This window comes from Amyelois transitella, chromosome 25, assembly GCF_032362555.1.
Source record: "Amyelois transitella isolate CPQ chromosome 25, ilAmyTran1.1, whole genome shotgun sequence".
Classification (NCBI taxonomy): Eukaryota; Metazoa; Arthropoda; class Insecta; order Lepidoptera; family Pyralidae; genus Amyelois; species Amyelois transitella.
This window is the reverse complement of record NC_083528.1, coordinates 2,589,461-2,602,519: the sequence shown is the minus strand read 5'-3', so window position 1 is coordinate 2,602,519 and position 13,059 is coordinate 2,589,461. Positions and strand designations below refer to the sequence as shown.

General features: G+C 36.8%; 1 protein-coding gene across 2 annotated transcripts in view; it reads right to left on the bottom strand.

Annotated features, from left to right (window-relative positions):
• The window catches only part of LOC106138033 (uncharacterized), a 29,861-nt gene extending 17,876 nt beyond the window's left edge, over positions 1-11,985 (bottom strand). For both annotated transcript variants that reach the window (XM_060951439.1, XM_060951440.1), the window contains exons 1-6: positions 11,698-11,985; positions 3,289-3,972; positions 2,852-3,025; positions 2,424-2,575; positions 1,840-1,947; positions 292-446 (exon numbers count right to left, since the gene is read on the bottom strand). In XM_060951439.1, the coding sequence (XP_060807422.1) occupies positions 292-446; positions 1,840-1,947; positions 2,424-2,575; positions 2,852-3,025; positions 3,289-3,972; positions 11,698-11,818 (1,394 nt within the window). In that variant the 5' untranslated portion in view covers positions 11,819-11,985. The remainder of the gene's footprint in view (positions 1-291; positions 447-1,839; positions 1,948-2,423; positions 2,576-2,851; positions 3,026-3,288; positions 3,973-11,697) is intronic.
• Positions 11,986-13,059: the final 1,074 nt, after the last annotated feature.

The window sequence follows — 13,059 nt, the reverse complement described above, 5'->3', positions numbered from 1 at the left end:
AATCATAACATTTTCTATATAACATTCAGCAATGGACGTCATGTTTACTCCTTCTAGAACTTTGTGTCCGACAACTAATGTTCGTTAGGAAAGACGCAAGCAAAGACTGGTTCCTTCTTCTGGAACCTTCGACAGTCGTCGTTACTCACCTCCAATAGACAAGCGCCAGAAGCAAAGCGGGAATCAACGTATGAGAATCAGCGCGACCGCAAGCAAAGCGTGATTCCTGCTTCTAGACCATTCAGAGCATATTTTCTCCTTCTAGAACGTTCTTCAGTCGACGTTACTCACCTCCAATAGACAAGCGCCAGAAGCAAAGCGGCCAGTATGGGAATCAGCGCGACCGCAAGCAAAGCGGCCGTGCTAACTCCGCCAGAACGGGCGCCTTGTTCGCTGGGTGGAGACATGGCTTCCGAGTGGGTGGAACACCATTCACTTGACACCTCCTGGTGGAAAAAAGATATATTAGAAATGTTCAAGTTTGAGGATACATGCATATGGTCACGTCTATATCCCTTGCGGGGTAGACAGAGCCAAAAGACTGAATGGCCACGTTCAGCTATTTGGCTTAATGATAGAATTGAGATTCAACTAGTGACAGGTTGCGAGCCCATCGCCTATAAAGAATCCCAACTTTGTAAGCCTATCCCTTAGTCGCCTTTTACGACATCCATGGGAAAGAGACGGAGTGGTCCTATTATTGGTGCCGGGAACCACACGGCACGTTTGAGGATCGGTGGTCGAATTCGCAAGGTGCCCGTTTAAAATGCGTGATGCGCAGAAAGGCGCATGTTCAAATCCCACCTCAGCCATGTACCAATGACTATTTTTGAAGTTATGTGCATTAGTTTGAATATTAACGGTGAGAAAAAACATCGCGAGGAAACCTGTTCTGGCAACTGGATGTGTAACCATGATCAATTCAATACGAGTTAGGTTTACCTGCAATGGTAGCGAAGGTCAGACGGGAGTCGCTTTGTGTAAAAACCTGACTCACCCAATCCAGGATCCATGGTCAAAGGCACACCCCGGGCTCCTCTCTTGAGTGGTGGGGATGCAACCGGGACTAAAGCCAGGAGGAAGGAGGACGTAACGTTTTAAATAAATAAAATAAATAAAATAAAACTGAAGAAATAAAATAGAACTTTAGAACACTGACAACTAGTTAAACCTTGTAAACTACGTCATTTACGAGAACCACATTATTAACCACTACGAGTGAACCATCAAAACACTTGCTATCTAATTAACACTAATTAGAACCACAATTCATACGAAACTACAACATCAAGGGAAGCTGAATCATCGCTTTTCATTAGTTCGTTAACTCGTACAAACTATTTTGTTTCCTCGTATAATTCTAACGTTTTTTCCCTCTTACCATACATACATATAGTCACGTCTTTATCCCTTGCGGGGCAGACAGGGCCAACAGTCTTAAAAAGACTGAAAGGTTCAGCTGTTTGGCTTAATGATAGAATTGAGATTGAAATAGGGACAGGTTGCTAGCCCATCGCCTAAAATTAATCCTAAGCTTATAAGCCTATCCCTTAGTCGCCTTTTACAACATCTAGATGGAGTGATCTTATTCTTTTTTGAATTGGTGCCGGTGCTCCAAAACTTCAGGTTTAAAACTATTAATAATTATTTACCATGCCCTATTTATTTGTAATGCATTTTTAGGGAGAGAAATAGAATCTGCTGAGGCTTAAAAAAATTCAGACTCTTCATCTGTAATCTAAATAACAAAAATTGCAGAGATGAAAGGAGAACGCTCAACTTAACTCCGCTGACAAGAGTTAGCTATTAAATTTAAGATTTTGCATTTATAAATGTTACCTTAGGAGGTGACTCTGACCCGTTGATGACGGTATGCGCCCTGGCGACTGATTTCGTGGCGGCGTACATCTTGACCTCGTAACTCGTGTTGTTCCAAGTGTCCACCTCCTGGCAAACACACAATATTGTTATTATCCACGTTCTATAGATAGAAACTAGAGAATAATCAATAATAATATAAAGAGAAAAGAACAAAATTCAAACAACAACTGGACCGATTTTGATGATATTATGCACAGCGAAGTACAAAGCCATCAGGAATAACACAAACTACCTACTTTTTTCTAAAAATCCCAATGGGAGCAAAGCCCCGCTGAAAAGGTAGTCAAATATAAACCGCTTTTAAAAATGAAAACAGAACAGTCAAAAACAATTTAAATAACTGTGTTATTTATTTAACTAGCTGGCTGGTACCACATTTGTCTTCTACGGAATGCTAATATCCTATTTCTGAGGTCCTAAAACCGTTGACTACCTGCATTCATTCTTTATCTGTGCCAAATTACAAGCATCACAAACTAACAGACACAAAAACACGAATGTTTTATCTTCTTCCTATTCTCAATACTCAAGAAAACTCATACCACACTGATAGTAGTCTCGATATCGTTCTTGTTTGTAGGCAGAGTGAGTCTAGTCCGAGGCTGTAGGTCTGGTATCTTCCTGACGGTGACCACGTACTGGTCCAGGGAGTTGTTGTACTCCGCTGGTTGGCGCCATTGGAGGTATAGGTTACCTGGAAAAAATAATTCATTTTTAAATCCGACTTAAATCCGCGGACAGCTATTAAATATAAGAATAAAATTTGATCCAGATAAACCTCTTTATAGATTAGAAAGGATTTTAAGGAGAAAAAAGAGATTTGCCGGCACTAGAAGTCGACCTCTTTCTTTCTTTAGACAGAGCTATCAGTCTCGAAAAGACTGATAGGTCACATTCAGCTGTTTGGCTTAATAAGTAAAAGTAAGGTATCCCAATCTCTACCTTAAAAAAATCGTCTAAGAGCACTTACGTTTGTCCAAATCGCACTTGATGTCCAAGATATTGGGTGCTGAAGGTGGCACGACGTCAGTCAGCACGTAAAGAGGTTCAGACTTGTTGCTGAGTCGCGAATGGAGATCCGAAGACAGCACTCCTTCCGTGTTGAAGAACGCGCGGACCCAGATTTTGTATGGCGTAAAAGGTTCTAAAAACAAATATATACATTAGTTATCTGTAGGTGTTTGGCTTAGTAGAGGTAGTATGCTTGCACCTTGGTCCCATAAAGGGGGTAAATGACAAAAGTAATAAATTCGGATGGATTATTTGCTAGAAAATACAGTATTGTTGAGTTGATAATCCATAACCAAAAAAACTTACTTCGGAACTAATTGATGTATAGTAATTATTTGTACTTTAAAAAATATATAACTGTAACCAAAAGTGCTATAATACTAAGAAAATACTCACTTAAATTCTTCAACCGAAAACCGACGACTTTGGTCACTTTGCCCGAAGTATTCAACAGGGTCAGATTCTTAGTGGACCTGGAGTATCCCTCCATGCCCAGATCACTCGAAAACACATTCTGCCTCTTCACTTGATCCGAAGTCTGTACCCCTGACACATTGACAGTATCAAACCTAGCTACACCCTGCTCATAATACAAAACATAAGCGTACTGCGTTGTATCTTTCAACTGTTTTGTACCAGATTTCTTCACTACTTCAATAGGATAATTGTAAACCGAATGCGTCTCCATATATTCCTCGTTCTCAAGATGCTTCGCCTCGGTATTGTTCGCATCTTGCCGTCTCTTTCTGTGTCTGTGCGACCTGACTTCTCTTTTACTTCTATAGCTGTCCAAATCTGGTGGGTATTCGTCATTCAAATTCTTCTTATCGTTGATCCAGTAAGAGGAGTAATCTTCTTTGAGTTTCTCCGGCGCTATTGAGTCTGACGGTTCTTCGATTACGTCATTGATTGGTTCGTCAGATTGTGGTTCTTGTTTTTTGGGTGGTGCAGTTGTGGTAGTGGGCTCCTTCTCCGGGCTTGAGTAGAGGGCGACCGTGTAGGTCAGTGGCGGGGCCCATGACAGTAGGATCTCGTTGGATGTCACCAGGTACGTCACGAGATTCTGCGGTGCGGACGGTACTGTAACAACGAAGAATAATTTGCAATTTTTATTATAATCACCTTTAATAAGTTAAATTTTTCAACTTAACTTCAAACTTTAAGTAAAAAAAGTAAAGAAAATTTTCATAATTATAAACTTGTTTTTTTTTTTAAGCTAGCAGGACATACATTAAAAACACACATATTTCATGTAAATTTCAATTTTATAAGAGTCCATCTGTAATTTATATACAAATTTCAACAATCTACAAATGTACCATTTTGCGAAAAATATTGTGTGTAAACCTGAGCGTAGCGTCTATAGTTTAAACATACAAACATTAACGGTACTCAGTAAATTTTTGTTAACTAAGCACTTTAGCACAACATCACTAAACTAGGAATATAGGTCAATCAACTCAAGAGCATTATGTAAGATGATGGAACTTCAGTCTAGCCCTTCATCTTCGCTATGCATGCCATAGACCATACTTTAAGTTTTTCTACTTTGACAAAATTTAAAAGAAATCCGATGCATCATTTGGAAATGAAAGTGAATCATCATATTGTATGAATACTCGGGCTCTTTTAAAATTAGACTAAGGGATAGGCCTATAAACAAGGTATTTGTTCTGTCACTATTTGTATCTCAATTCCATTATGAAGCCATACAGCTGAACGAGGCCTTTCAGTATTTTCAAGACCGGCCTCTGTCTACCCCGCAAGGGATGTAGACGTGACTATATGTATATAAAATTAGACACACATTATGTGATAAGTAAGCATGTTAGGACAACATTGATAATCTAGGAATATGGGTCAATCAACATAAGTGTGTGTGGAACTTCAATCCAGCTCTTCATCGTCGCTGAGTGCTCTACTTCAAGACGACGTATGTTGAAATACGTGAGGCCTCCGCTTCGCAGATGGAGGCCACGACAAGAACTAACAATCCTATGAGTGATATTTATACCAGACATTTTAAAAAATGACTATTTTCCACCCGCGGCTCCGCCAGCATGAATAATATTTTCTTTTTATACGTATATATGTTTAAATATATATAAAAAGAAAACTGAGTGACTGACAAACTTGACCTACAGCTTAAATTACTGGTACTATATAAAATTTATTGTTATATTGTTATAATTTTATATGTAGACGGTATTCTATTTATCTACTAGATATTTGAACTTAGTTACGTAGGTTCCTTGTGTGTTGTAGGGATGCAGAAATAGGGGAATATCCAAAATTCCCACGCAAATTGAAAAAAGGCTTTTTTTTCGGTTTACGCCTTTATTCGCATAATATAGAATGGCAATGCCGATTTGCGATGCCTGATAAAAAATGTTTACGATACGAATTTTCCCACGACGTAATGTGATAACGCAATTCACGCGTAATCAATCAAATTTACTGATAAGATACAATTATTTTCTAAGCCGTTATCTATATTTACAAAAATAAACAATGAATAAAAATGAAGTATCATTGGAGATTCTGACGTCCAAACAAACCGGCAAAACACTGTTTTAAAATCCAGTAAAAACATGCATGAAATCACGGCTTTTTCCTGGAAGGGCAGAGTATGCCGTGTGGTTCCCGGCAGCAATACATGAAAGAAAAGGACCACTCCATCTCTTTCGACGCGACTAAGGGATAGGCTTACAAACTTGAGAGCCTTTTTTAGGCGATGGGCTTTTTCTAGACCACGTACAGCTGATGGCTTAATGATGGAACTGAGATTCATTAGTGACAGGTCCCTAGCCCATCGCCTGCAAGAAGAATCATCTTGCCCTAAGTCGCCACGACACGACACAGTGATATAGATATATGTATAGATGGGGCATTCCAAGGTAAGTGACACCAAACAAAAAAAAATAAAAGTGAAAATTATGTTAGAATATGCCTTTTGAATAACAGTACATAATCTTAACCTTACTAAACAGATTTATTTTTTCGTGAAAATCTGCATTTTTACTGTTTTTGCTCAATAGCAACACCGGATGTAGTCAAGCTCAATGCATAGTCATTGTCTATGGTTTTAAAAGTAAATATTTCGGCCATTTTGTTTGTGAATCGGCGCGTTGTCAACGTGAGCAAATTGATATATTATTAAAGATTTACGGCAAAAAATACGAAGCAAAACGGTAAGTTATGTTCTATGATATTAAACAAAATTTGGTAACCAGTCTTGTGTCCCGACCGTCACAGTTTGATTCAATTTTGTAAATTCTAACCTCAAAAACGATTGCTTATGATAAAATGTGTGCTTTGTAAGTAACGAATGGATAGAAATTGAGTGATTGTATACATTTTAAAGTAGCTATGGGCCGTTGGGCTTTTTAGACATTAATATTTAGGTATGTCCCGACCGTCACAGTCCCGACCGTCACAAACCCTACCGTCATGATCCTATGCTAGCAAAATTTTTGTTTTTGTGCAAATATCCCTTATATCGCTTGTATATCCAAAATATGATTAGTTTTGTGTTGGCTTTATTAGTTTTTGGTTTTATTTCGCATGGCATGAAGTGGTTGTGGTATAATTTTAGATGCCTATGGACGCGGCAGAGCGAAAACGTTTGTCTAGGGCCAGACAAAAAGAAGACCCAGATAAGAGAAAGCTTTTGTTAGAGAAGGAGAAGGAACGAAGTAGGAAAAGAAAAATAGAAGCTAAGAAAAACCAAGACCAAGAAGCGAAGATGATTCAGATGTCTCTAGCGATAAATCGCTTAACATTGGGCCTTCGTTATGTGCAAGAGATGATGATGAGGTACCATTAGCACCAGGTCCAAGTATGACGCACGAAAACACTATTCAGCATGGTTGTTTTGTGTTAGTAAGGGTAGAAAATGCAAAAAGAAAAAATAAAATTTATAGATACGTCGCTATTTGTCAGGGACCTCCAGAGGAAGATTCCGAAGTAAAGGTGATGTACATGAAAAATGTTTCTAAAGGAGATGAAGCAAAACAATTTATAAGTAATCCCAGCGATGTAGCATACGTAATGATGTCAGAAATAATTAAGGTGCTACCAGAGCCAACCATCCATACCAGTGGAGACCGAATTTTTTATGAATTCAATGAAAACATTGATGTTTTCGAGGCATGACCTAACTTTTTTTTTAACTTTTTAACTTTTTTAAAACTTTTTCGCCATATTTTTCGTAACAACCGTTAATAAAGGTATAAAAAATACATGCATTTTTGTTCATTTGCTACTTGTCCCGACCGTCACATCGGCTTGTCCCGACCGTCACATTCTTCAAATCAGAATTTTGTTGAAAATTATAATTTAATTTCGAACAGATCTGTAAGTATCGAAAGTTTTAACCTTTAAGTATACACACATAATTATTTGGACTAATATCATTAACAGTTTCTTACAAACTTTCATAAGTAGTTGTAAATCTGGAGTAGATTATTAAGTAAGAGTCCCGACCGTCACAATTTGTAACACTTTTTTTTTCAATGAAAAATATAATCTTAACACGTGAAATTCAGGTAAATTAGAGCTAACTTATTGAATTTTATATTACTGTTCATATCTATTGTGTACTGTTCAATATAAATAAAATATGTGTTTAAGTACATAGAAAAGAGAGTTAAAATGTCCCGACCGTCACCATGGAATGCCCCAGATGATACTAATGATTGTGAGTACCCGATATCGCGACAAACCTACACTGATTAAACAAATCAATTAAATATCTATCTAACTTTTCTACTCTAACACATCAACTGTTTAGAGGGTGATTTACAGTGACCATGATGAATTAAATTTCCTCAAAAAGACTGCCGTGGAAGGATCGGGGCGCCGACCAAGAAGTACCAAGGCCAAGAATTATGAATGTGGACGAAGCGAAAGAAGTATGCAGAGATCGTAGCAAGATGTAGTCTCTGCCTACCCCTCCGGGAAAGAGGCGTGATATAATGTATGTATGTAGAATGCGACGCAATAAAATCTATACGAATATTATAAAGCTGAAGAGTTTGTTTGTTTGAACGCGCTAATCTCAGGAACTACTGGTTCGAATTTAAAAATTCTTTTTGTGTTGAATAGACCATTTATCGAGTAAGGCTTTAGGCTATATAACATCACACGCTGCAACTATAAGAAGCGAAGAAATAATGTAAAATGTGAAAAAAACGGAGGAAATTATTCATCCTTTATGATGCCCAAAATAACTATTCCACGCGGACGTAGTGCTAGTCCTTTAGGTGCGATTGGTCAAATGTTAAAACAAAGCCTCCATGGGTATAACAGGTCAGAATGAGATGTAAGTCACGTCGGTCGAGTTCGGTATGTAAATTGATTCGTCTCATCGAGTGTTCCGCAATCGTTTATATCCGGTGTTCAATACAAACCTACATAAGTCTTCGCTCATTGATTTGATTGTCTTAAAAGGAAGTATCGTGGACATATTCTATATGATATTTACATGATTAAAATACTTTGGGACCAGAACAATCTATCTACATACATACATATAATCACGTGATTATATGTATGTATGGAGATAGATTGTTCAATCGATTAAAGGATAGGTTTAAAAGAAGAATCCCTAAGAAATCCTAGGCTAGCAATCTGTCACTATTTGAATCTCAATTCTATCATTAAACCAAACAGCTGAATGTGGCCTATTGGTCTTTTCGAGACTGTTAGCTCTGTCAACTCTGCAAGGGATGTGATTATATGTATGTATGATTCAAATCTCTCTCTCCGAGAAAAAAAACGTGATGTTTGTTTACATGTGTCAAACCACCACGCAAGTAAACCTCAACTTGGCTGATAAAGAATTATCTCCGAGATATTAATTTACAATCTCATTTGACTACATTAAATATATGTACAGATAGAATCTTCTAGTTGGTCTGTTCAACACGCAGAATCTTTATTTACGGCTTCAAGTTGCGTGCGCTAATAAAATTTTAATAACGAACATGTTTAATGTGTCAATGACAGATAATTATCATATGTATGACAGTGTAGTAAGAGAGAAACTTGGATAATTCGTATAACATACATACATATACATATATAATCACGTCTAAATCCTTTGCGGGGTAGACAGAGCAAATACTCTTGAAAAGATTGATAGGCCACACTCAGGTTGCTAGCCCATCGCCATCCATAGGAAAGAGATGGAGTGGTTCTATTCTTCTTTCTATTGATGCCGGGAACCACACGGCACCAATGACGGAATCATTCGTATAAGGTATGTATTTTTAACCCATCTGCGCAAAAAGATGTATTTTATTTTTTATTTAATTAAGTATTATTCAGATGAATCAAGGACGAGTTTGTGATGTGGTGTTACCTGTTTTAATAAAGTTTAAAGTTTATATATAAATGTATGACTTCTATGTTTGGCTGACACCCAAAGAAACAAAGTAGGTATGTACAAGTAAAACTTAGGATTCTTTTAGGCAATGGCTAAGCAACCTATTAAACAATTGAATTTTTAAGCCTAATGCAGCCATGGTCTGCAAGTCTTCTTAACTATTTAGTTTTGTCTGCTCCAAGGGCTGGAGACGTGTAAACTGATACATGTGGTAAAAGATATGATTACATATCACACATCAGATCGCAGATCGAATCGTCCTATATGTTATGTCTGTTCTATAACAGAATTTTAACTGACTGACTTAACTAAAGACGCAAACCGGCAGAAGATGAAAGAAAGAAGTAGGAAAGCGAACACCAGGCACCAAAGCCCAATGACAGAGGGTGCAACTGGGAACACGCCATGATGAGAGAGAGAGGGAGAGAGTTCTATTACAAAATTTCCTGTCTCTCTTTCGTGTTTCTCCTTTGCTACTGGGTTTATCAAGCCGGGCGCATAACTAGTTCTTACATTACTTACAAATAAATGTGTAATAGAACACATATTTTTAAAAACAGATAAAGCATGAAGAAACAATGAAACGACATGTTTATCTAGAACAATGGGCTAATGGACTCGCGAGCTAATCAGCACATTGGTAATTAGTTTGACGTTAAAATATGGAATTACCTACATACTAATACATATATTGTTCACGTATCAATTGGTTAATGGGTAAGCAGAACCGATAGTTACGAAAGACTGAAGGACCACATTCAGCTGTGCGGCTTAATGATGGAAATGAAATACAATAGTGATAGTGATAGCCCATCGCCCAAAAGAAGAATCCCAAGTCTATAAGCCTTTTCCTTGATTGACTCTTACAATCTGCATGGGAATAGAAACAGCTGGCATTAGGCAATAATTTTTAGGCTAAATCATTAGGCAAAGGCGATTTATGACATCCATGGGAAAGAGGTGAGAGTGGTCCTATTCTAAAGAGCATAGAACTACTCTCTCTCTGACTCAGACTCTGTTAAAAACTATTCCCTTGAAACTCTATTGACACATTTGTATTTATTTTTTACAGTCTTAACCCCCTGATTGTAGCTAGCGGTGGGTTTAATAATCCTTATAAAGATATCATTGGCAAATATGGTCTGTCAGGACTTAATATTGCATAAATTAATATGTATGTCCTTGATTCTTGAACACATTGTTTTATCACATTGGTTTTGTCACGTCTTTATATTGCTAACATGGTAGACAGAGTATGGCTTTCCCATCACCTACAAGAGGATTTTTTTCTATTGGTACCGGAAATCACATGGCATTGAATATCAATTCTATCATTAAGCCAAACAGCTGAACATGGCCTGTCAGTCTTTTTAAGACTGTTACAAGGGATATAGACGTAATTATATGTACATACATATATATGTACATTGGTCAGAGTTGCAATTTTATGGGTGTATGGATAGATCAAAGGGAATCCTATATGGTGGTTGAAATTATGTCTACATGTTTTGCATTTGTTTAACAATAGTAGTTAAAACAATTGGTGCCAAGTCAAAACCAATGGGGCTGTGCTGTGACTAATCCTGAGAGGTCAAGCAGGTTGTCTCTTTCACACCAGTGTTGTAAACAGTAAGAACCTTGAACCAAATTAATTGTTGAATTGAAGACAATAGCGGACCATTTTTTTTGTTCCGAAAGCAAGAAAAATCAACAGTGATAAACTACTGCTTATATGTATATATACCATTTCAATACTCAAAACAGTAAAATATACCATTAATTACATAAAAACAAAACTAGCAATGAATAAAAGATTGAAGTGTATTGATTTAAAAATCAAACTCTGTTAGTATGTGTTTTTGTTTGTACACACTAATCTCAGGTATTTCTGGCCATATTTGAATGAAACTTTCTTTGATACGTAGCTATTAAGCCTGGACTGTAAATTATTTTAAATACTGGAAAACCTGCTAGAGAAACCTGATAGATATACCGAAAAAAGTGGAAAGAAATTGAGAAGCCCCTTGTGTCAGAATGATGTGGGGATGGAGACTGATATGTTTTTAATATAAAAGTTGAATATGTGTAATTGTAAATCTCTTAATCAGCAATGTTAATGTGGTTGCACGCCTTTATAATCAGTCTTTATTTCTATAAATAGTGGTCTTTATGGGCCTCAAGAGTATTACTTATATGGTACATTCACCATATAAAAATAGACACAGGAAACTGAACTATATATACTCAATCAATTTCTAGCAAAGATATAAGGTTCGCACTTGGTTGCAAACAAGGAACCCGCCTTGTGATGGGGCTTATGACAGTTCATGACACCCCCACAAATTGGGCGTAATCCCTATATCTTTGTCTAAGAATCTATATGAACATAATTGTTTATAAAAGCACATGAAACTCACCATAAATTTCCTTAACTTCGTTGTTATTAACGGCATTATCACAATGAACGCACAAAATAAATATAATAAAAATGGCTCCTATCGTATACTGATTATACATTTTATCTGCTGATGCGCACATAAAACACGCATGTAAATAGATTAAACAATACTAGATAACCACATTTTTACACTGGGACACGGCAAAAACATAAAATTACTCGAAAAACACATTTATTTCGTATAAATTGTTTCAATTAGTAAGCTGCCATTGCAATAGACGGATTGACCCCGCCGCCTGTCATTCGACTTGTCAATAAACAAGAAGTGTTGCCGTACCGTATTCATGATTCTCTTAGTAGTACATTTTCACTCATCACAAATAATTCATTTTGGCCTTTCCATTTCTTACTGTTGATACCCTTATTTACACTTGAATAAAAATACTTAAATAAAAACCGGCCAAGTGCAATTCGGGGTCGCCAACAAAGAGTTCCGTACCATCATCACGTGTATTGTAATACCTGTTGTTTAATATAATTTGTAATGTACAGTGCAACCTCTTTTCCGTTTTGTTCAGAATGTATCATAACTGGCCAGTTATAAAGAAGGAAAAAGAATTTTTTTATGTGTGCATTTGATTCTTTTTTACAATGTTAAATCTAGTACATACCAAATTGTTTTAAAACTATTGTACCAATAAGTTCAGCGGTTTATTGCAGTGCATATTAAAAGTTAAACCAAATTGCAGTTTTATTTCATCTCAAGACCATCCCCACTTTATTTCCATATCCAAGTTTTACTTTTTATGCAGTGCTTTACCGCCTTCAACACCTGTTAAAAATACTATCTTTTAGGTACGGGGCCATAAAAATGGATACTTCTTATTTCTTCACCTTAATATATTAATGTTGGGACCAACACACCTTATTCTCCGCTATTATTTCACGCTTTTCTCAATGTGTGATTTACAATAAGTAAGATAAGAATATTATGAAAAATTGATTTTTATACAGGAAAACGAACGACGCAGATATTTGATTCTCTGTTTGTCTAGGAATTACTAATAATTGAATTCACAAACGATGCCGGTTCAATGTACTATATTGAATAAAACCAGTAACCGAGCAAATGTAGCAGACGTCTATTAAATCGGAGGAATCGGTATCGCGTGTAGACTAAGTGAGTGAGTTCCAACACGCCTCGAAATCGAGATTACCCACGTCTTCTCCGATTTGAATGTGGTGGTTCTCAGATTAAGGTTTTTTAATTTATGTATATACACCAGACTGTATAAAAATTCCCGCGGATCGGCGGAGGCCTGTGTTGCTCTCAACGCCTATCATAAACAATGGTAGTTACATATTATATTTTCTTTGGCAA